This window comes from Pieris napi, chromosome 18 (genome assembly GCF_905475465.1).
Source record: "Pieris napi chromosome 18, ilPieNapi1.2, whole genome shotgun sequence".
NCBI classification, from domain to species: domain Eukaryota; kingdom Metazoa; phylum Arthropoda; class Insecta; order Lepidoptera; family Pieridae; genus Pieris; species Pieris napi.
This window is the reverse complement of record NC_062251.1, coordinates 1,796,492-1,822,290: the sequence shown is the minus strand read 5'-3', so window position 1 is coordinate 1,822,290 and position 25,799 is coordinate 1,796,492. Positions and strand designations below refer to the sequence as shown.

The following is a 25,799-nucleotide window of genomic DNA, read 5'->3' as shown; positions in this document are numbered from 1 at the left end:
GTGACTGAAAGAAAGACTGATTTTTGAAGTGAAACTTCTTTAGGCGCATGAGGGTAAATTTTTACGGATGAAACGAAATAATAATAATATTAGCGAAAATGTGTAGCGTTTTTGTCGAAGAAAAGGGAGAGGGCGACTGAGATCGATTGAGAGAGAGCCAGAAAGGGAGTAGCATGAAGCAAATAGCCATGGAGCGAGAGGCGGGAGAGAGTGAGAAAGATTGAGAGAGAGTAAGGGAGATCGAGAAAAAATAGATATACAAATACATGAAATGATCATCTATTGGGTCTTTTATCTTAGTAATAATTAATTTACAAAGAAGTTTCACTTCTGACATGTGTACATTGTACGCGCGCACTTTTTTTTAAAAGATTAGTTATTTTACTCCATAACGCTTTTTAAATGTTCTATACAGATTACACTCAATGACACTTTGTTTTTCATACTGTCAAATAGCCATTAGGTAAGAGACCAGAGCGAACAATGACACCCGTATCTGTAACATTGACAAGTTGCTCTGTCCTGTTTTTGACATACACACTTAGCGCTCGATCTCGATTCTAATCTAAGTTCAATAATTCCTATCTCGAGTCACAATCTTGTCTTGAGCGCTGTCACATATGTCATATTTAATTCAGAACAAATTGTTTAACAGAATTTGAATCTAGATAAATTCCGTTGTAGTGATTAACAAAATTTTAAAAATTAAATACATTTGGTCCTCACACAAGGTCATTTTCAGCAGCAAGTGATGGGATTCAAACAATTATCCCAAAGCGGTGTCACAGATTCACCCACGTCCAGTGATAAACAATATATTGCTAAATATTTAGCTGATAAAATGGCAAGAAAACTATACTTACAACGCTCAGATAGTCAAGTAACCAATTCGCCAAAATATTGGACGAATAAAGATTCAGGGAGAACTGACAGTCAGACGGCAAATACCTCCAAACGTTGGAGAGAGTCTGATAAAAAAGATGAAGCAGAGTCAACTGTGAATGAGACAATGAAATTAGATAGGTCCACAACGTCAATTGCCGAGAATAGAGATGGTCAAACAGCGAGTTCATCCAAATATTGGACGAATAAAGATTCGGGGACGGCAAATACCTCTGAACATTGGAAAGAGTCTGATTCCAAAGATAAACCAGAGTCAACTGTGAATGAGTCAATGGAATTCGATAAGTATTCAATGTCTAAAACGTCAATTGGCGAGAAAAGAGATGGTGAAACAGCGAACTCTTCCAAATATTGGACGAATGCACAACCTCCCAGAATTTCTGAGTCTGGACTAAGGCGAAAGTTGTCGACGACTTCTTTGCCTGAGGAAGAGAAAGATGGTTCCAATATTGATGTTGATGCAAAGGGTTAGTCGAACTAACTTAAAGCGTATTTAATTATAGCAACCCGTGTTGGTGACGAGGCGAAGAATTAAAAGACTATTTTCGAAAAAGTGTGCAGCTGCGGAAGCAGTGTCGAGCGACGTGTAGTGTGGTCAGTGACCTCAGGTGAATGAACGAGACGATAGCACACCACACGCTCGCCCGGCCCCCGCCCCCCGCAGTTGCATCACACTATTTATTAACAAACTAAACAAAACTACAATTTCATCGTGCACATTCTCCCCCCAGTGCGTCCTGCGCACTCTCCGTCAGCAGCACGATGATGTTCTTGGTTGGCCTCTTTAGTACTCCAGCCTTAGTCTGCACCTAGACCACGCGACTGACACCATCTTTACCCAGGAAAGTCGACACGACCCTTCCCCTAGGCCACGTATTTCTGGGCAGGGTTCCATCCACCACGAGCACCAGAACTCCCAGCTCTGGAATCTTCCCTCAACCAGCCAGCCGTTGCCACGCCGCCAAATTCGCCCGTGAACCGAAGCAATAATTTGAGTTCTGTGGGATAAGATAATGAACATTAAAACTCCCCCCGTCATTCTTATTAGGCGCATCCAGGACGAAAATCTGGATGCGTCAGGCAAGCCAGTGATTAGGCGATTTCTTGCACAACAATCGACAACTGACAGTCGCTCTTCTCCTGAAGTTTCTTCGGTTACCGCCTCTTCTATTTTTCTCTTAGGCCAAGTCTCTTCTGGAGAATATAAGAAATTGGATCCCCGAAACCATCGATGATACCTGTTGAAATTTCGAGGTACATTTCTAGTGGCATCATCACGAGGAATGTAAAGATTCTTGTTCCATGCATGACCGACGCGACACGATTTTTCTAATATCCCTCTTGCGGGCAAAGTTATCGATGTAATAAGACCCAAGGGATCAAAAAGAGACATAATAGCTTTTAGGAATCCTCGATTAGTTCGCTTGGTCCCTTCGAGTACTTCCAGATTTGCCTTTTTAATATTTAGATTAAAAGTAAGGTGATCATCACTGGTTCTCCAAACCAGACCCAAAGTCTTTTCCAACGGAGCTAATGGGCTATCTTGAAGCTCGACTTCCTTACTTCTATTCTGGAGTTGCGGCTCCATCTCGGCCATAACTTCAGGTTTGTTACTCGCCCATTTTTGTAAATGAAATTTTCCTTGACGGTGCACAAAACTGACTTCTTTTGCTATACGCTTAGCTTCTTCCACAGAATCAAAACTTTGGAGATAATCATCCATGTAGTGATTGCGAAAAATTAAATTCGCAGCTTCAGGGTACTCCCGTCGATATTCTTCAGCATTTAAATTTTTAATATAAATGGCAGTACAAGGTGAAGACGCCGCACCAAAAATCTCTCTTGACATACGATACTCTTGAGGTACATTCTCTCGTCTGTCACCGCGCCATAAAAAGTGCAATGCAACCCTGTCCTCAGTCCTAATTTTGATTAGAAGAAACATTTCACGAATATCTCCTGACACAGCAATTGGTCTTTGTCGAAAGCGCATCAAAACTCCAGGTAGTGATTGTAACAGATCTGGTCCGGTAAGTAACATGTCATTCAAAGATATCCCATTCGTTTTAGCAGCAGCGTCCAGAACGATTCGCGGTTTCGGTTTTGATGGATTAATCACAGCAAAATGTGGTAGGTACCAAGTGCGGCCAGAACGAGACGAAGGTAGGGCCTCCTCAGCATAGCCACATTCTAAAAGATACTCAATTTGAGCATTATACTCCATCTTCTGCTTAGGGTTTTTATCTAATTTCTTCTCAATCGCTATCAATCTTCTTAAAGCATTCTCTCTATTTTCTGGTAACTCCAGTTCTTCTTTGCGCCACAACAACCCCGATTCAAAACGTCCATCAGGAAGACGGTGGCTGTAGCTCTTTAATAATGACAACGCGCGTTCCTCTGCATCATTTTTTTGACGTTTTGGTTCGATTCCTAGTGAATCTATACTTAAAAACTGTTTGAACAAATCTTCTAATTTATTTTCATTCTTTTCATCTTCTTCTTCATTATGATTTACCAGCTTTAATACACTAACTTTTCCAGGCCCCTTAGTAGGCCCGTGCAATACCCAACCTAATTCTGTTAATGATGCAACTGGATCTCTGCACCTACCACTTCTAATCTTCCTCGAAATAATCAAATGCCAGTTGTCCTGGCCAATAAGAAGAGTAGGTGTACCTCGATCATATGTAAGATCCTCGGTTATTTCCAGAAGGTGATCACAACCTTCTATCATATCTGCATCCACCGATTGGTGATTAAGATTCAAACTATCAATTGTTCGTGCTTCTATTTTATGCTCCTTATCCGTGTGAACACCATTAATATAGAGACTCACTCTCCTTGAACTGGAAGCCTCCGTACGTGCTCCTGCCAGCCCTTCAATAATAAAAGACTCTTCTGGACCTGTAAGTCCAATCTCAGAAGCAACTTCTTTCTCTATAAGAGTGACCGATGACCCCTCATCAAGCAATGCAAATGTAGTCATGGTCCCCTTGGGACCTCTCAATCTTACTGGCACAATCTTCAACAAAGCTCTACCAACTTTCTGTCGAGTCGCAGCTACAACAGCTGATTTTCCTGCTGGTTCTACTGGCGTCTCTGAGGGAGACGCTGAAAAATGCAGAAGTGAATGATGAGACGCCTTGCAGCCTTCGATCCCACATGGCTTATAGGAGCACCTATGACGATGATTGCGACGTCCTAAACATCTAAAACACAGGTTCAAATCTTTAGCCTTCTCCCATCTACATTTACTCTCCAAATCCATGAACTGTTTACAGTCTTTTATGTGATGTAAATTATGACAGACAATACATTCATAGCTCTGCTTCTTTGGCGTTATGGACGTTCCAGGTGTTGCAGTAGTAGATGCCACATTTGTTACAATCGGTCTTCTTTGTGATGACGGGTGATGAACATTTTCAACTTGAGCATACCGACTGCAAAGGTCCGCCTCGCGGGAAAAGAAAGAAGATAATTTAACTAAGTCCGCCTCTTCCTCAGGTCGCCCTGCAGCGTAGTCATACCAACGGTACCTCAAAGTCGGTGTCATCTTCTCCACAACAGCTCTCACAGATTCCGGGTTAAACAAATAGCATTCCTTTTTTAAAGCCTTGATGACTGTTACAATATTGACTATCTTGCTTGAAAAAATACAAATATCACGAGGATTATCAGAAAGTTTAGAAAGTTGTTTAATCTTGTCCATCTCCGTAATAACTAATGCATCAGGTCGTCCAAATCTTGCTTCCAAGAGTGACAAAATCTCTCCAGGCTCCACATCTGCTATAAACAAAGAAATGGCAGCTTCCTTAGCTGCCCCCTTCAGGCTTCTTCTAAGTCGCACCAAATTCTCCAATTTAGAGAAATTACTGCTAGTTTCATTATATGCTGCTCTAAACGCTAACCACTCACTACTTGCCCCGCTAAAAATAGGTAATTCGAATAGCGTTTTTGGGCTCTGCATCGCTCGTGCGGCTTCAGTAAGCGCAGCTACGAGTGTCTTAATATCGAGCTGCTGATTCGAAGTTGTTTGGGCATCATGATCGTTTGAATCCAACCAATCTCTAACTAAACTATCTCTCTCTCTGAAGCCTTTATTTTCCGCCAAGCTATCCAGCTCACTACCCTGTACTTCAATAGCCGCTAATTCAGCTTCAGCGAAAGCGGCTTTAGCGCAAGCCTCTTCTATTCTTGCAGCTGCTAATCTTTTTAAAGCCTCTGCCCGCTGCACACTCTTCTTGTTCATCACCGATCGCTTCTCCGAAGGAGCCTTAGGGTATTCGTGTAATGACTTCTCTGATTGATGATGAACGGCTGCCATTGATGCAGGAGCTGCCGCTTGCAGATTTGCTAAGTTATCGTCTTCGTGTGTAGGATGTACTGGGGCCGATTCACATTTTACGGCCTGACGTCTGAGCGACCTAGTAATTGGCATGTTTGGGAGAAAAAAAGTAATTAATAAATTTAAAAGAAATCTCAACACTCAACACACACGCCACGCCCAAACGCACAAAAAAATATGATTTTATTCACTACACAAAAAAGTTATTGTTTCAACTCGTTACTACGAAACGAAAACGAAAATTATTTACGTATTACGTACGAACACAACAGCAAAATACTATTACTTATAATTGTAATACCGCACTCGAGCACTATTATTTTATTTTATTTCAATACGTAACGTAAAAATTAAATCACGAAATTATTCACACTAATATTTTCATAAACACACACTTTAATATTATATAAATATAGTTTCACAAAATATATAACGAACCGAACAACTATTAATTACTCACTAACATTCACTTTAAACGTAGGTAGGTTCACTATCACAAAAAAATAATGAATACCAGTATGAAACAAATAACTATTTCAACAAGTATTTTATTTAAATACTTAAAACGAATCGAACGAACAATAATTTTATAGCTATTTATTTCATAACTATGTATTTAAGTAATTATTTTCACCTCACTAACACTTAAACAGGTATATTTATTACGTACTTCGATGAAACGAAACAAATAACTAATTAACTATTTAAATAATAAAACGAAACGAACAATAATTTTAAATAGTTATTAGATTTCACGAAATACGCAATTTTCCTATAAAATAAATCACTGTGCATTCCGCAATAAAAGTACCTAACATATAAGAACCGAGAACAAAGGAAACAAAGGGCGTGCGCGTGATTCACTATAATATTCACTTGCTCACAAAACTTCACGATTCGAATCACTTTTATACGATTACACACTTCACTAATTGTCTATAAATGTTCAAAGATCCGGCCGAAGACCAAAATGTTGGTGACGAGGCGAAGAATTAAAAGACTATTTTCGAAAAAGTGTGCAGCTGCGGAAGCAGTGTCGAGCGACGTGTAGTGTGGTCAGTGACCTCAGGTGAATGAACGAGACGATAGCACACCACACGCTCGCCCGGCCCCCGCCCCCCGCAGTTGCATCACACTATTTATTAACAAACTAAACAAAACTACAATTTCATCGTGCACAACCCGAATAGAGAGATTATAAAATCTCTCTCATGAGGGTAGGTAGGTAGTTCTTTAGTCAAGGTGAATCCACTGTCTGATACACAGTTTAGATTTAAAACATGTTTAAAACATTCAATTCACAACTGTAATGAGAGACGAAATGGTGGGTACTTAAAATCTTTCGTCCAATCACAGAGATGCTCTTGTTCAATTTGGCCAATCACGATGGAGCGCATCATCGTTTCGTCTTTTGTTTTTTAAACCAAAACAGAAATAGAATAGTCAATACTAATTATAGGGTAGATTGTGGGGTTGGAGGAAATCTCTGGATTTACTGAATGGATTTTTAAATTTATTTTTCCTAAGGCGAGTTATTTCTGCTATATTAGAATAATTAAGTTTCGTGGTAGTCAGATTTGCAGTCGAAGAAAGAAACTATCGAATGAAAACGATTTTTACCAATATCAAGGTTCTAGAAAAGTGTTTCATAACGTGGAGTTCACGCCCCACAGAGGGGCAACTAAGGGGCCCCCGAAAATTAGTAGTATTCGAAAATTCATAAAAATATTTGATATTTGAATTTCAGTTTTTCTTTATGTTTTGAAAATTGTACTGTGTTTCGTTAAGAATTTCCTTGTAATTTCTTCCTAAAACCTGTCATTCAAAAACTAAACACTGTTTTGGAGTGATTCATGAGGAAGGGTTTTTATATTTTAAAGGTTCACGGATTGCCCGTGCGTAGCCGAGACGGGTTGCTAGTGGTAATATAAACAGTGTAAACTCCATGTAACGACCCTCGATTTAACGTCGAACTAAAGCGTCGAAAACAATTGCCTTTGGTTGGTCTTACTTAGCTTTCATAATGATACACGCTACATAGCATTACACCCACTCTCAATAACGACAACAATTGAGTAATAAAGTACGTTTTAAGTTGCTAAAATTTGTAAAAACTGCGCAGTTGTACGTTCTTTTGTCGCTTTATTATCCTAGCTCGCAATAAACTCGACTGTCGGCGTCATACGAACTTTCTAAGAAATTCGTTCTTTTGTTTGCAAATTGGGATTTCTCATGGATCATCTATACGTTTTTCTTCTCTCCGTTTAACGATTTCTCTCTATAGCGCCATAAACAGTCCCTTCGATGTCGTTACATAGAGTTTACGCTGTTTTTAAAAAGTAGCTTTTCTGTAGGGTTTTTTTCGGCCAATTTTATATCTAATTTTTAAATATTGTACCAGGAATGAATAAAAAGAAGGCGCAATTTCGTACCGAACAATCCCTCCTAACGTTTCATCCACACAAGAATGATAGTGTCTCAGAAATCCTACAACAGTTGGACGATGTGTCTGATTCGATTCGATTCGAAAGCGATGCGAGAACCGTTTCGTCTATTGAATCGATTCGCACTGATGAAACGCAAAAGTTGATTTTGAAGAAGTTGTCGAAAATTTTGAGGTTATTGGAGAAGAAGGATCAGACTTGAAGGTTTTTCGTATTTAGCCTTGTCATGTCATACGTCGAAGGCAGTTGATGTCCTATTTCCCATATATATTTCCATCCTCTAGGAAACAGTTGAATAGCGTAGTCTTGGAAATGTATTTTAATGAGCATTTCCAAATTATTTATCAATTTCACATATTTATTATCTAAACGTCTCAAAATTATTGAAACTTTATAGACGCTCGCACGCAGCCACAAAACAGGTCTTGCTCCGCGTGTCTGTGTGCGTGCACGCAGGTATCTGTAGTAGTGCGTGCGCCAGTGGGCTTTGTGACTTATTGTCGGATAAATATTCTGATCGTTAAAATATTAAATCAATTAATTAAAAAATATGGTTAACTCTAAAGTCGGTTTAGGGACAATAGTTTAACGTGACAACGTCATAACAAAACATTGATGAAATGATTGCATACTTATGTCTTCTAGTGGAAGAGAGATAGTTGCGGCGCAAGCGTACAATGAGCGTTACGGGACAATGAGTCATGATTTTCGTTGTCACGTCATCACCCCATTAATGTAGACATCATAGTCATTCAAGAGACAGAAATTTTCAGTATTGCATTTTTTTTATTGAATCCCACCGTTTGGCAGCGTGCGTATATTTACAGGTTGTTAAGCTGCTATTCAATTTGAGCGAGCATTAATGAATTATTAAATTGATGTACAGTATTTTATATGTAGAAATTGTCTATGAATACAATTGAAAAATACATTTTTTAATTTCTCCGCAGTTGCTGCAGTCTGTGGATGAAGATATTAGTATCAGTGGTGAACACAGAACTCCGTCTAGACAGGTATTTTAGCATTTGATAACAATTTATTAATAGTTCAGCCAAAATGATCAAAAACTTTTTACAAAGTTTAGTAAATGTGGGTACCTACAATAATATTCGACCGTATCGAAATCCAATCCAAAACATAACCTGTCGTGTTCCTATAGAAATTTCACGCCTGATCGTTGTAGCTTTTGTCTGATTCGCTAATAAAATAAGCCAAGTGATAAAAGCCATACACACCCGAAACACTTATTGTTTCTCAGGGATCGAACCCAGCCCAAAGTGTTGGTAATTTTTGAATGTGGTTGATATAGGCTATGTCTTCTAGCCTTAAAAAGAATCGAACCTAAAACAAAATTCCGGACCGAAGGACCATTTAACAAGACTTTCAAAAACATATTGATTCAAGAATCAAACTAGGAATTTGTTGTTTTGGTTTGTTAGCTACATCCTTGTGATACCTACAATCTAATCCATGATGCGATATTTTTTTCAGATATCACCAAATCCGCCTAACCATAGCCGGTCATCATTTAGCCGTTCATCACCAGAGCGAAATGGTGATGTATTCGCAGCGAGAGATGAACAAGAGAAATTACTTAAATAAAACCTGATTATTTAGTTTTTGGAAGCGCTGGGAATATTTTACGATGTTGTACAATAATTATGAAATTCTATTTCTTCAGCCAATCAGTGTAACTGCCAGAGCGGCCATTTTGAATTTATGGTTTAAATTATATCTAGAATAATATAGCTTTTTTAGACAGTGCGTACTTATATCTAGAAACTCGTATTAAAAAACTGTGATCTTTACAGAAATATATAATATATATGTACAAATATATATATAATATGTCCGTACTTAATACATAAATAGATTTTAGTAAAATAAATAGTACATGGCTAATAAAATACGCTATTTTTTAATAACACTTAACAAACTATAATGTAAAATTATTTCCAATCCAGAATTTAGCAAATTTAGATTGATAAATGTCAAAATTGGACCTGTCGAATCCAAAGATATTTTTCAAAAACGATCCATCGATCGATAGGCAAAGTATTTTATGAGAAATGGTTTGAAATATCAATCTCTAGAAGTAAACATTGGATTGGGATTGAATATAGAAGCGGCGTTAAAGAACCTTAATGATGTCGTCGACGTAACCCAATTTCGATAGTAATTTTATATGATATATTGTAGAGTTGTACGCTTGCTGACTATGTAACTTTAGTAAGTAAAATTTTGAGTAGGTACCCTAAGTAATTAAATTCTCGTTTAAAAATCATAAAAATATCGTGAATATGTACCAAAAATCTAGTGAACTATACAAAAAACTTACAAGTCGAGTCTTGGTTTTTTAAAGTCGGCGAAAAAGTACCTGAAAATATGTATTTATTTATTTACAGCTTATGTAGCCCAAATATTATACAATTAAGTTATTGTAGTGAAACTTCTTTAGGTACATGAGGGTAAAATTTTTACAGATGAATCAATAATAATAATATTAGCGTCACGAAGATGTGCAGCGTTTTTGTCGAAGAAAAGGGAGAGAGCTATTGAGATTGTTTGCGAGAGAGGGAGAAAGGGCGAACGTAGCATGAAGCAGTAGCCATGGAGCGAGAGGTGGGAGAGAGCTATAGTGAGAAAGATTGAGAGAGAGAGTAAGGGAGATCGAGAAACAATACACGCTATTGGTTGTATTCGTTTAGTAGTTACATATTAGTCTTGTGCAGTAAACGTGTGAATATAGATATACAAATACATGGAGTGATCATATACTGGTACATGATCATCTATTGGGGCTTTTACCTTGGTAATAATGATTTTCAAAGAAGTTTCACTTCTGACATGTGTACTTTGTACGCACGCACTTTTTTTCTCTGTCAAGAAGTCTGGTGTAGTTTTGAGTTAGCCTATTGTGCGGCACATAGGTTTCTGAATTATCCCAAGAAATATTTGTTCTTTTACTATACAGACACAAGTAGACACTAGGTAGTACACTAGACTTATTCACCCGTCATGATCAGCTGTTTTAAATCATTTAGGCTGTATTTCAGTTTAAGAAGTAATTTCAAGATTTAGAGAATTTTTAAATTAAATTATTAGACTACACCCGGAACGCAAAACTTATTATAAAATAAAGACTCCAATTGATAAATCCTAATTTATTTAAACCAAGAATCGTAATGAAATATCAAGTTGTTGAAAATTTAAGGAAAGTACTCCGATCCCAAAATTTTGCTGTATCTATATTTAAAAAATAAACTACAAGTTCACTAGGTTTTGGGACAAATACATCTCTAGCTATATACACTGTTTTTAGTATAGTTTGCACTTGTAATAAGCGGATTAATTTAAGATTGGATTGTTCACCCCATAAAAGTCTTTTCAATGCCGAAAAGTAAGAGGCTCTTTTTGTAAGATTTCTATACCTTAGAGGAAGTATCTGTAGTAGAAGATTGTGTGCAAATACAAAATATTGCTAAATTATGTACTTAAAACAGAAAAAGACAATTCTTTTTTATTATTTACCTATATTGTCTTTGATTTATTCGAAAAGTAGCTAGTAAAAAAAACTTTGCGGAAAGCTACTTAAGCCGTGTTAAGCTACTAAGTTGCGAGAGACCTATTTGATATAACTATTAGGCCTACAACGCACTAGCGGCTGGCCGCAATGCGGTGTGCCGCTGCGGTAGCCGCGGTATATACGGTCTGCCGTAGCGGCATGCCGTATTCCAGCTAACCGTCCCTATTGCGGACTGCCGCAATCGTCACTCGTCAGTGCTTCTTGAAATATTGCACATGATGGACGTTGAAGAAGTTGCGGCAGTTATTTATTTATATCATCGTAGATTATATCGTCAAAAAACTCTGCGTAGTGTCTAGCGCAAGGAACAAGCGATGACTGAGGCGGGTAAGACGCGGTATTTGCGGCTAACCGCGCCGAGTGCCTGTAGGGAACGCGGCGCGCCGCATCATTCAACCGGTGCGGCTCGTTGCAGCCCCAGAACAACCGGAGCGGTTGACGGTTGTCCGCAAATCAGTGCGTCGTTATCGTGCGGTTTCATGTTATAATCTATGTGCGGCCTACCGCAGCGGCACGCCGCATTACGGCCAGCCGCTAGTGCGTTGTAGGTCTTAGAGATGTTGCAATATCATATAATGATGAAAGAAACGGATGCAAGCCAAGACTCACATTTGTAATAGATTAATTGTACCATAGATAATAATGTATCTCTACTTTATTACTATTGTATCTCTACTAGTAATATGTATCTCTACTAATATAAAGATAATAATGTATCTCTACTTTATTTACTATTAAAATATAAAGAAACTAAATGTTTTATCGCTATAGGGAGCGTTCAAGTATTACGTAACTCAATTTTAGGGGATTATTGACCCCCCCCCCATGTAACTCGCCGTAACGTTATTCAGTACCCAAGTACAGTACTGTACCCAAGTATAGTAAAACGTTTCGTGACCACCTAGTGACTCTTTAGTTACTATTATGTGGTGTAAGTAGAAAAAAATATTAACAATAACGCGTAATTTAATCCCTGCCCCGCATCGTACCGTTTTACAAAAGGACCCTCCCCCCTCCCAAAATACGTTACGTAATACTTGAACGCTCCCTTAGACAGTGGTGTTTGCCTCCATTCAATGGTGGCAGACTGTACAAAGATATAGGGGCAAAGACAATATCATTTATTTGCTCACTGTATAGGTTTCATTCCTCATTATTGTTATCAGCAACATACTTCGTCTAAGTTATATTTTAGTTTGCTTATATTTCACATCGTGGCTAAAGTTTATCTAAAGTTTCGTTAAAATATCAAAATGAGAATTTTTGTGAATTTATTTTAACTATCAAATTTATTTGTTTATTGTATATAATTTGGGTGCTTTATTTTAATGGCCTAACACAGTACGACAATAAGTATTATATCTAGTCATTCGTTTGTTGGCTTTGTGTTATTAGCAGTTTCCGAAGACAGTGTTATGTGATGGATGGAAATATCGCGATTGGACTAATCTTTAGCGCGTTATAAGTAGCGGCACGAAACTCTAGCGCTGACCGTTATTGCGCAGAAGTAAAAAATAAGGTACCTGAGGGGGGCTAGCGGAATGAAGAGCGTCGATTGGCTCTCCAGTCGCATTTTGTCCCCCGCGCGACAGTACACATGCGCAGCAATCCCCTCCACGTATCGGCCAGCGCTAGACTTACGTGCCGCTGGTTATACCTACAGTTGTGCAGTTTCGTGATCGGTTGGTTAGTATTATTAGTTAAGATTCTGTTTCAAAAAAGAATTACCATATGGTCTAAGATCCCGATATACAACGACCTTCACCGAGATGCTTATTTAATGAAACGTATTTCATATTTAATTTAATATGTCAATAAAAATAATCCATACGGGTTGCCTAGAAAATGTCCAGAGTATGTTTAATTAATATTTAAAAAGAAATATTTTTTTAAACATTTCACCGGTATGATTATTAGATAAATTCTATACCAATCGAAAGTATGAAGCCCATAGAATATGCAAACGTTAGGTTGTTTTTAGTCAATTAATTATTTATGTGTATATTTTTTATGTGACACTAAAGTATATATACATCTTTAGTAAAAAAGAAGGTTATAGTGATACATATATAATACTACCCTGATTAAAAATATTGATTGAAAAAACTTAAAAAAACGTACTACATGCAAATTATAAAAAAATATTTTTTTTAAATATTAATTAAACATACACTGGACTGAAATTTGCTAGGCAACCCATATGGATTATATTTATTGACATATTAAATTAAATATAAAATACGTTTCATGAAATAAGCATCTCGGGGAAGGTCGTTGTATATCGGGATCTTATACTAATAGAACAACTGTAGGTAGTACTAACTTTTTCTCAACAGTAGTAAAAAGACTATATACCACTGTAAAACAACTAAATTACGTTTTAAACGTGCGTATGTGTTAGTCGAATTGTGATGTTTTAATTAGAAAATACTGTTTTCGGAAACATTTAAAAGTACTTAATTTTATGTTAATAATCAAAAATGCGGCGATATTTGCTTCGCCATACATTCAGAATGGATTGAGAATTCATACATGCACTGCTAATCATAGTTATACATTTAAACGCGTTTCTTTTAACGCAATTAACGTATAAATACCATCCGTATCACATTTACGTCCGTCGTTCCACAACTGAGCGTTTCTTAGACAGTTTTTGCCGCCACTATGTGAAACCAGCTACCCACTGAAGTATTTCCGAACCAATTCGATAGGGTCCTTCAAGAAAAGAGCGTACCAATTCTTAAAATACGGCAGCGCGCTTGCGAGTGCCCATGGGCGGCGGTATCACTTAACCTCAGGTGAGATTCCTGTCCGATTGTCTCCTGTAAAAAAAATGTCAAAAACGTAATGGATGACATACACGTGTTATTTTTAAATCTTACACAAGATTTGTGTAACTGCATATATCCCTTTCATAGGAGGCCTATATACGCGCAGTGGGTTTCCAAAAGTCTTTCCATAATACGCGAGCTGTCATGTTTGACAGTTGGAATTTGACAGCTGTCATTACTCAGTCCGTTCTCGGTGTGTGGCCGTAGATTTAGGTAAGTCATTGTATGTAAAATCAGTGAAACAGTACTCTGCGATAAATGTTGCGTCCTTCTTGCATCATCTCGTCATGCAGGGCTACTCTGTAAAGGGAGCGTTCAAGTATTACGTCACGCATTTATTGGAGATTATTGCCCCCCCCCCCCCCCATGTAACGTGTAACTTTTTCTGTACTCAAGTATAGTAAAACGTTTCGTGACCACCCAGTGACTTTTTATACCTAAAAGTTACCATTATGTGGTGTAAAGTACACTTTTTACAAAAGGGAACCCCCCCCCCCTCTAAAATTCGTAACATAATACTTGAACGCTCCCAAAGGTGGAAATGTAATAAATCGTGTCTTAAAAGTTGACTGTTGAATACCAGTGCTGATTTATTACAGGGTAAGACTACTGTATTCATGAACTGTCTAACGTTCTTTTCTATAATCTAATAAGATCAGGATCTCTTCTGGAATTCGCAACATTATAGCTGAGTACTGACATATGCCTTACACAGAGTCGTCCATTTAATTATCTCATAATTAATATTATCTTAATACAGTAACCCCCAGTAAACTATGTAAGAAAGTATTAAATACCGTTATTATTGATTTCTAAATATAAATTATATTATAAATTGTTAATATACAATGGAGTTTTCGATTTTTTTATATCGAACACACAATAATATTAATCTTTCCCCTATAAAATAGAAGATGATACGGCGAAGTATTTATTCCGTAGTCTTAACGTGCGACTCTGAGTACGGCTTGATATGTTAATTGGTCGGAAATTTAGCATTTACGAAGTAGATTTAAGCGTAAAATATTATCTGTTTTGAAAATAAATGATTTTATGTTCATGTTTTTTTATTTTTTCCCGCCAAAAATATTTAGTTGGCTTGATATCTATGTATTTGACGCTAAAAACTAATGTCAAATATACTTACGTTTAGTTTATTTTCAAGACAAATTTATTTCTGAGTCTCTCTTCCCCATCACAAAACAAATATTGCTTCCCAAGGACTAAAAAATGGCATGCTTTTATAATAATTGGCATCAGTTTCAAACAAGAAATAGCTAAAATTGGCGCAGCCACAGATTAGTAAGTATTTAAATATGTCAGTGACGAGAAATGGCGCGCTTTCAAAAAAAAAATTAGAACTCCTTGGTGATACAAACTTCGTGTGATCATTGATCTTTATTAACAATAAAACAATGTTTCAATTAATAATGCATTTATTGCGATATTCTACAGTTATATTCAAATGTAGCTTTGAAAAGGTTAGTATATAACTTTTATTAATTTAAGAATTTACTTTCTATAATCTATTAGATACATTAAATATTATATAGCTAGTTAATTTATAGACATTTATAGTCTGTGCTAAAAGATCACCAGCCAGCGTCGAGGTAATTCAAACTAATATTACTCATATTTGCTGCGTTAAAAATGATATACTTTCCGATACTGTCGAACGCACGCACGCACTGTATACGCACGCACACATACACACACCAAATTTATTTTTGCTGCGACCTCAAATAACAAATGCGGCGTAGACTCTCTTTCCACACACTATAAAAACCATAATTCCATGCAGATTATATTTATATTTCTCTCAAGCTTCGGCATGAACTGCCAGATTTTGCGTGCTAAGAAAAAGTGTGCTTTGACTAAGATAAAATCACCTCTCAGTCTTATTTCCCGAGGACTACACTAGCTTAAAGATAATATTACTTATAATATAGAATTATAATTACTATTTGTATAATGTTATTCTTTACTTTTAAAAGTTTGTTATAAATTACAGATTAAAATACTAACGACAGTGCTTATAGGATTTTTGACAGTTAAAAGTTAATTTATTTTGTAGATAACGATGAAATATTCTTACTAGCTACATCATTTCATCAAGTATACCAACATGTTCAGTTACAAAGCTGACAGCTGACAGAATATAGTAACACAGCCATTCACATCTTTCGTAGTGAATGTATAATTTATGTAATCCACATAATAATTCGTTAATAATAAATTACTTATACGCTAGAGAACTGACAAAGACTAGACCTAATAATAGTGTTCTAAACATACATAGACAATATTTAACTTCTATACCTACATATTTATGTATAAAAATGCAATTCAGCATATGAATATTAGGAATATTATTGGAAGTGGCTACGACAGTAATCCTACGAATTTTCTTAACAAAATATGGGAATAAAATAATGATTCGCACCACAAGCGTCGGAGAGATTAAGAAATTAAAAAAAGAAAAGGTCTGCACTGTGTCTGACACCTGTCATCGGCCATCGCTTTTTATTAACATGCCGGTTTTCTAACGCCTTCAACGATATACGATTGGTGTATTGCCGAGATTCTCAACGTATTGTCTCACGCTTGACTAGTGGCTCAAAACAACACTTCTCTTACGGGGAAGACTCACTAAAATCATCTGAACATTAACACAGTTGACTTTCTCATAGTGGAAGAGTTTATCTAAGAGTCTATCTAATTATCTAATATGGGCGTATATTTCTAGTAGACAACTTATTTTTTATAATATCGTGTCTGGCACTACACTAAGTAATTCTACAGCTTTCATAATAATTATTAGCATACATATTCATATGATTCATTATAAACGAGGTTAATTAATTATATTTAAAAAAAAATTGATTATTGCTAAGTTTATTGTTAATTCATAAAACTCTTCTACGGGAGCTGAATCTTCATAATCACTTTTTTACAGGCGTGGCTAACACTAACAGACTGTCAAATGACATTAGTGCTCTCTTGTCACGTGACCATAGTGTGTCTGTCGAAAAGTGATTTGTCTCACGCTCCTGATCTACAAATGTTCATTTAATTTCAATAAGAACTATTGAAAAGACAAATGATTACAATTTTATATGTTTTGGTATCTTTTTACACCTAAGGCCGCTAACTTAACGGGATGCTATGGCAACGTCGCTTGCTACGTATCCAAACAATTTATATTTATATTGAAATGTATGGCAATCAACCCACTTGGCAAGTTGGAAGCGCAACCAGGAGCAACACTTCCCCTTTTTATGCTTTCCATTCTCAATACGAAACCTGAGAGAACTGTCAGATAGACAGCTGCTGGCGAGTCCAGTTGGCTAGCAAAGGGTAGTTATGCCTACGTAGCCGGTGACGTCACCGTGGCGTCCCGGTGAGTTAGCGGCCTAAATCAAAATCTTTAGTGGCTAACCTACTACAAACATGGCTCATCACTATAAAATTTTCTAACCTTACAGACATACCGATACTCGGAGGTTTCGTTATCTGTTGGTATAATAGAGTAATTACTCTGAGAGTCTTACATATCACTGCATTCTCTAAATAAACTCACTCTATGTCACTCACTGATTTACTAATGGAGGCAGACAAGTTTCGGCAAAGCTCGTAATGTCAATGTCAAGATTTTAAAATTATTTAGTTTAACAAACAACTGGTCAGTTCAATTTCAATATACGTCATTTTTAAAACTAACCATAGATTACAGGAGCTGTCAGTGCGTTTATACCATTTATAACAAATGAACTTTGAATATGAATATTATATTTATATTCAAAAACACTATATCATGAAAATTTGTCCGGCCGTTCTTGAATTATATATGGTGTAACTATAACGTCTTTGACATATATTATAATAAAATATCCGTCTCCATCTATGTACTGAAATCCACCCCACAAAGTATGTAGAGTATCTACACTAGCATAGTTAAGACATGAGTGAATCTAGTAGATCAGCGAATGAGTGAGGGGCGGGGGAGGTCCCCGCGGGGAGGGAGGGCTACGGAGGCGTCAAGCTACCACCGTATTCAGGGGATGCACCGCGACCTGAAAAGAATACAATGGTTAATAAACATTTTTACCAATTCTTATAAGGCCGACAATGTACTTGCGAGCCTAGCAGTGAGTGTGAGAGAGAGCGTGTGAGTGTCCATGGGCGGCGGTATCACTCACATAGAGTGAGCCTCCTGCCCGATTGCCCCCTGTTATATAAAAAAAGTAATATTGATACGCATCTTGCCTCATATTCAAGTAGGGAATGCAATCTCGAGTCGAGGCAGTGAATTTTAGATTTCGTGGGATTAGGAATTACAATCTCGCGAATGTTTTTGGAATAACTTCTTAAGAAGCCAAGAGAGTGCTACCTGAAAAGGGGCATCTTATGTCAGTCACTATTTTCCTACCAGCTGAAAATGCCCTCTCACACTGAACACTGGTTGGCACCAGCGTGAGTAAGCGTGAGCGATTCATGTCTTTTTTTATGACTGACTCTAATCATCTATCTTATCTTGCAGAAACACGCGAAAGATTTTAACTGCTCTCAGTTTCTCTTCTGATTCCTCTTGCAGAGATGTGCTTGAAGGACCCTTTGGGTAATATTTGCTTGGGAATAAATTGGGAATGCTTGGGAAATATTTCAATAGGCAGCTGGTTCCATATTTTTGTGGACGGACGTCGTAATATGGTTGGAATTTCCTTGATTTCGACGTCTGCTGATGAAACTCAGATTCAGGTATAATCCGAACAACTCCTCAGAATACTATCCATAGTAAATGCGATTGAAGATGCACAGTTATCCTGTGAAGTTGTCGGACTGCTTTTAAATTATGTTGTTTTTTTTTAAAGACAATTCACACCAATTGACCTAGTCCCATGCTAAGCTGGTGAAGCTTGTGTTATGGGTACTATGCCACGGATATACATATATATTATAGATAGATAGACATATAAATACATATTTAAACACCCAAGATCTAAGCACAACACCAAATGCTCATCACATCGATGTTTGTCTCAGCCGGGGATCGAACCCGGGACCCATGGATTCGCAGTCAGGGGTACTAACCACTAGACCAATGAGTCGTCAAATGAATGAATAAAGAACGAATGAGTCAAATATTACCTCTGCCTCTGCCACGTCCACGCCCCCTTCCCCTCCCGCGACCGCGTCACCTTCGCCCATCACCCAGCCCCACCATGTCTGAAAAATACATTTATTACAACGCCGATATCGACGTAGATTAAAACTTCTATACAACCATAAAAATATAGATAATGCACTTTTAAAGAAAGCCCTCTTTCATCCCTTTCACATTGTTAACGAACGATATGATGGAAAGAGACAAATGTATTCATGTGAGCTGTTTTATTTTTGAAGTTGTACTTTTGGCGCGATGAATGATGAGAGTAAATTTGTACGTGGTCATTAAGATGTTTTAGGTTAGCTAATTACGTAATAACTAAGACAGAAGGTTCCTTAAGGACTGAATTTACGGAATTACATGGATCTCAACTTTAGCAGAAGAACTGCGTTGCAAGTCAAGGTTTTTTACAAATTATGTTTTTGATTGACACCTTTCTCTAAAATAACGCAGACAAGAACGTAATGTTATCAACATTATTCATAATAAAACACGTTTACTTATGTACACGCGTTAGAAGTATACTTCTTTGGAGTAACAAGATACTAATCTTTTCAAAACTTTTATCTATCGCCTTATTCTACGTTGGTAGAAATAACCAAGCTGCAAGCAGCTACACTAAAGATAGAAAACACTAAAACGTTGACTATAACTTCAGGGTGTCGGTTTTTTGTGACGGTGTGCGCGCATCGTAAAAACTTACTCTCATCATTTTTCCCTAACGCGCCAAAAAAATTATTTATACCTATATTGGTCGCAGTCTTCTCCAAGTACGCGAGTGGTCCCTGCAAGGCCGCACCCGCGTAACCACCTCTGCCACCAGCCAGGAACATACTCTGAGCTAAATTGCTCTGCATCTAAAATGTTTATTATATATTGTATATATTATATATATATATATATATACTAGGTGACCCGGTAAACGTTGTTTTGCCATGTATATTATTTCAAGGAAACTTTTTTAGTTAAATAAAAATAACTATCTACTATCATAATAAATAGGGGTTGATCGTAGAGGGGTGACAATTAGGTTTGGTAGAGTCTGGCTAATTAAAGAAGATAATTGAATTATTTGAAAACTTTCGGATGGCAACACAGAATGTCATTGAATTTCTTAGACTAGTATGATTTATTGTCTTGATACTTCATGCAATTACTCATTTTTATTTCAATTATATATTTTTTCCGAATAGTTAACAGGTATAATAGCCTAACCTTTTTTTATTGATTTTTTTGGATTCTGATTTTGATTATTACGAATAAAGTTGTGTTTTATATAATAAATATAGTTTTCCATGCAATGCTATCCATCATTTTAGGTATCAATAGTAAAATACTTAATACGTTTAGTATTTAATTTAATAGATATACGGTTACTATCAATGTAAAAAATAATAAAATAAAATCAAGTACCAAGTAAGTTTAATCCACAAAATATATCAAATATTTTTTTTTAATTTGCCTCGCTTTTTCGTTATCTTCTTTAATTAGCCAGACTCTATGTATTTTTGTATGCTGTACCATAAAAAAATTAAAAAAATTTTTTTTGTCCTTACATCTTAATTTATACCCGCAATATTATTTTATTGCAAAGTATTTGTTGATTATTTGACAGTCACAATTCTAAAAGATGGCGCTGTGTTGAAAGTACCAACGTTTCACATAAGCTACAATTTAATGGCATTACCACCAAAAAGCATGATGGTCCCCATGGCTGGTGTTCTCCTACCGTTTCCCTTGAATAGTTTACTACTATCTAATATACAAAATTTTCGTGTCACAATGTTCGTTCCCATACTCCTCCGAAACGGCTTGACCGATTCTTATGAATTTTTTATGCACATTCAGTATGTCTGAGAATCGGCTACTATCTATCTTTCAAACCTCTGAGTGATAAGGAGTGTCCACTCCAAAAAAAAAATTTTTTTTGTTTTTATTTTTTTATGATACAACATACAAAGATACATACCCATATTTTAACCCCTCTACGATCAACCCCTATTTTTGATTTGTTAATTAAAATCTAATGACTTGAACTCTGAGGTTTATATAGAGAAAAATTCATAGAAAACCCTAAAAAGTTTTCATTCCGGAAAACCGAACAGTAGGGGTAGCATAGCAAAATGTTCCATGTTGGTATGTACGAAAAAGGTAAGCTTAGTAAAATCAAATTAAGGAGAAACGATGTTCGCGGGGGCAGCTAGTAATACCTAAAACTAAGCCCTGAGTACATACCTCGTATCCATATAGTCCTAACAATTATCAGTCGTAAGGATGAGGGAGGGATGAGATACTAATTTAGTATGGGACCTCAAAAAATAAATAAATCAGTGACGCTACAACCTATTTAGGTCTGGGCCTTATATTTCTAAATCTGTTTCATGATGTGTCTTAACACCCCTGGCATGGCATAGTTCCTGTCACACACCGTCGTCTTTTTCAGTCTAAGGCAAGCCGGTTTCCTCACGATGTTTTCCTTCACTGCGCAGTTGCGCACATAGAAAGAAAGTCCATTGGTGCACAGCCGGGGATCGAAACTACGACCTCAGGGATGAGAGTCGCACGCCGAAGCCCTAGGCCTGCTCTCCATGCCCCACCTTAGCCTTCCTAAAATTCTTTAAATCCCCTTTATGTAACATATAATTTCTAATATCTAAACTTGAATTGCTAAGAAAATTAAATGATAGGTTTTAGGAAGAAAAATACTTGGAAATTCTTAACCGTTTAACGAAACACAGTAAGTGAATTTAAAAAAAAAACCAGTGGCGCTCAAACCTCGTTAAGTCTTGGCCTCAGATTTCTGAATCTGTTTCATGATCAGTTTTAAATCTAATAGGCAAGTAGGTGATCAGCCTCCAGTGCCTGACACACGCCGTCGACTTTTAGGGTCTAAGATATGTCGGTTTTATCACGATGTTTTCCTTCACTGTTTGAGCGAATGTTAAATGCGTATAGAAAGAAAGTCCATTGGTGTACAGCTGGGGATCGAACCTACGACCTCAGGGATGAGAGTCACACGCTGAAGCCACTAGGCCAACACTGCTCAAGTAAATTTAAAACATAATAACAAACTGAAATTCCAATTATTTTAAAATATAATATACTAGCAGGCCGGCCAAGCGTTGCTGTGGCTAAGGTTTTTGTTATATTACATAGTAGTAAACTATTCAAGGAAAACGGTAGGAGAACACCAGTCATGGGGACCACCATGCTTTATTGGTGGTTATGCCATTAAATTGTAGCTTATGTGAAACGTTGGTACTTTCAACACAGCGCCATCTGTTAGAATTGTGACTATCAAATAATAAACAAATATTTTGCAATAAAATAATATTGCGGGTATAAATTGAGATGTAAGCTATCCTATCTTTTAAGTTGGATCAAACTACACACGGTGTGCAAATTTGATTGAAATCGGTCCAGTAGTTTAGGAGTCCATAGCGGACAAACAACGTGACACGTAATTTATATATATTAAGATTTTCGAATAGCCCTTCTTAACAATTAAATTCCCCCCTGTGGGTCCTTCTTGAGAAACAATGGGTTTGAATGATAATAAAATAACGAATGCTTTGGCTTAAAATAGTTCACAATACGCACACTAAGAAGTTATAAAACTGAGAGCGTTACTAAAACATTGGCAAAAATAAAATTCATAATGCGAATAATAAACCAAGCGAAACAAAAATTGAATCGAATTTGACGATTGACCGAGTCAAAATTTATAAAATTAAAAATATGTATTTCAAACAAACATGTTTGTTAAATTAAACATCATTGTTGTCCGTATATCATTTCACAAAGGCTCTATATCGTAATTTTCTCCAAGGGGCCATCCATAATGTACGTCACACGTTAATGGGGAGGGAGGGTATCACCGAAGTGTGACATCGTGTGACAAGGGGCATGGGGGGGTCAATACTTTTGTGACGTCACATGTTAAAATTTTAAATACTAAAACCATTGATATACAAAAAACCCAAGATGCACAGTCTCGAATAAAAGTAACGCTCGAAAGTGTCCCGAAACACTATTTCTGTCTCTTTCTATAAGTTACAAGCATATATTATTGCAACATCAACCTTACTATTGTTTATTGTTATTACAACGATTATTTTTAATATACATAAATTTAAAAAATGTGTGACGTCACATCAAGAGGGGGGGTTATAAAAATGTGACAACCTGTGACAAGGACGGGGGGAGGGGTTCAAAAGTCCTAAAATTCGTGTGACGTACTTTATGGATGGCCCCCAATCGGAATGAAAGACGACTTAAAGAATTATATTATTTTTAACCCGTATCACCTCGACGTCCGTCGTTCCACAACTGAGCGTTTCTTAAGACAGTTTTTGCCGCGCACCACCACTATGTGGAACCAGCTGCCCACTGAAGTATATCCGAACCAATTCGACTTAGGGTCGTTCAAGAAAAGAGAACCTTCTCGAAGCTAGACCGAGCACTCTAGAACGCCGTACGACAAGGACGGAGCAATGTGCGAAAGAGATAGCTAGTACGCACGTTCTAGAATTGTGCGATCGCTACTCAGTTGCGCCGCCGCCTAGAGAGTTCTCGAACATTGCTCCCAGGGATATATAAGCGAGCCGAAACGCGATCGATCAGTTCAGTTTTGAATGCGATACCAAGCAATAAATACCGGAGTGACAAAGTGCGAATATAGTGAAGAAAAGTGAATACAAGTACTGTGTGAAGTGCGTGTTATTAGAGTAATTAGTGACAGTATCTTGTGTGTGTATTCAGTGAATTTTAGTGCGTAATTTCCAGTTTTTAGTGTTAACAAATTCCTCGTAGATTTATTTAGAAATAAACCCTTGAAGAAATCTACGGCGTTTCTATCCGATCCCCTAGCTCGTAACAATAGTTATTATCGATTTTCATGCCACCTAGAACTAACTTCATTCTGTTAATTTTGTGTCACGGTGCGCGCGCATCGTAAAATTTCACCCTCATCAATTTTTCATAACGCGCTTAAAGAAGTATAACTTCAAAAAACTCGGATAGAGAATTAAATGTCGTAATGATAATACATTGTTTTTCTTCAATTTTCCTAACAAAACTACATACAACTGGGGCCTTCCAGTCAGTCGGTGGTCAGAGTGGTCGAGGATTCTCTTTTAGGTAGGAGAAACTGTTCACCAGCCTCCACAAGAGAAAGAATAGTTTGTTGCCCACAACTCTTTCTTAAAGGACGCGCATTTAGTTGTGTGCATGCTGAATTATTTTGTAACCGTTTTTAATGGTTTTAATAACATTCAATAATATATTTAAATATGTTTGTAATATATCATAGTAAATAGTCTAGTCGACAAGTTGAAAATGGAACAAAATAGAGATACTGCTCTTAAAATTATGTGCTATCGCACATTGGATCCGGAATGACGTCTAGAAAAATGTGCTAAAAGCGTGTATTAGCACATAAAAAATTGCAAAAGTTATAGACAATTAAAGATGAAAAAAAATGGCATTTAGTTTTTTGCCAATATTTAATAAACTATTAATATTTAAGAAATTTAAAATAAAGATTCTGAAAGAGGAGAAAATTTCCAATAAAAAACTCCAAACTCCCGGAACTCTATCCCCATTATTTGTAATTTTAATTTAACGCTGAAAATAGGTCTGCGGGTGACATTTTTAGGATTCGCGCGTGGCGTCAAAAGCGACTACGGCACATTAATTAATTTATTTAAGGTATTGAATATTTTTTTTTTAAATTTGAAAAAATTATGGTGTGTTCTGAACACTATAATTAATTTATTCCCGTTGAAAATTTTACTTTAAGTTAATTTTTCAACAAGTTAAATAATTGTTAACTAACGAAATTTTCTCGAACGACCGTCTTAATTGTAAGTGAAAAAAAATGTTTAAATAATGGTCGTAAAAATATTTCGCTTCGTAGAGCCTTTCTTACATACATACTTAACAAGATCGTGCCATAAAAGTTAAAAAAATATTTATACTTTGTTTATTAAAATTTTTTTTACGTAAACAAAAACTTAAACATCCATGTAATGTTGTTAAAAAAAATTTTTTTTTTCTAAATCTACATATAATCGTTTTTTTATTAATACAAGATATTTATTGATTTGCAAAAAAAAAACCCCGCCATTTGTTGATAAATTTTTTTTAAACAAATTGATTAAATCAATATTTAAAAAAAAAATTTTAACACAACTTTATTACATTAAAAATTTTATGATTTAAAAAAAAAATTTCCTTAATAACAATTTTTAATTGTTTATAATCGTTTTTTTTAATTTTCTATTGTTTAAATAATTAGTTAAGATTTTTTTTTTCTAAAAATCATAATTGACAGTCCTCTATAAAGTAACAGAAAAAAAAAATTTTTCAATCAACAATTCTATTGTTTATTAACTTACCAAGTTGTTATAAACAAATATTCAACTTTCTTTTATTATTTTTTTCTAAAACTTCTAAAATTAACAAAAACAACCATATATAACAAAGTATAGAAAAAAAAACTTTAATTTTAAATAAAAGTAAT

The 25,799-nt window shown here is 36.3% G+C and overlaps 2 protein-coding genes and 1 long non-coding RNA gene across 3 annotated transcripts in view; 2 read left to right on the top strand and 1 right to left on the bottom strand.

Annotated features, from left to right (window-relative positions):
- LOC125058610 (unextended protein-like) overlaps positions 1-9,523 on the top strand; it is a 46,143-nt gene extending 36,620 nt beyond the window's left edge. The window contains exons 15-16 of the mRNA XM_047662717.1: positions 8,643-8,705; positions 9,184-9,523. Coding sequence (XP_047518673.1) covers positions 8,643-8,705; positions 9,184-9,294 — 174 coding nt within the window. The 3' untranslated portion in view covers positions 9,295-9,523. The remainder of the gene's footprint in view (positions 1-8,642; positions 8,706-9,183) is intronic.
- LOC125058611 (uncharacterized protein DDB_G0286299-like) lies at positions 729-7,988 on the top strand. The gene is made up of 2 exons (XM_047662719.1): positions 729-1,370; positions 7,650-7,988. Exons 1-2 carry the CDS (start codon positions 752-754, stop codon positions 7,892-7,894), a joined length of 864 nt encoding a protein of 287 aa, XP_047518675.1. The 5' UTR covers positions 729-751; the 3' UTR covers positions 7,895-7,988.
- Positions 9,524-17,399: 7,876 nt separating the features above from the next.
- LOC125058166 lies at positions 17,400-20,129 on the bottom strand. The gene is made up of 3 exons (XR_007118328.1): positions 20,022-20,129; positions 19,258-19,335; positions 17,400-18,182 (listed from the first exon to the last, which is right to left on the bottom strand). It is a non-coding gene; the product is annotated as an uncharacterized LOC125058166 (long non-coding RNA).
- Between the last annotated feature and the right edge of the window lie 5,670 nt (positions 20,130-25,799).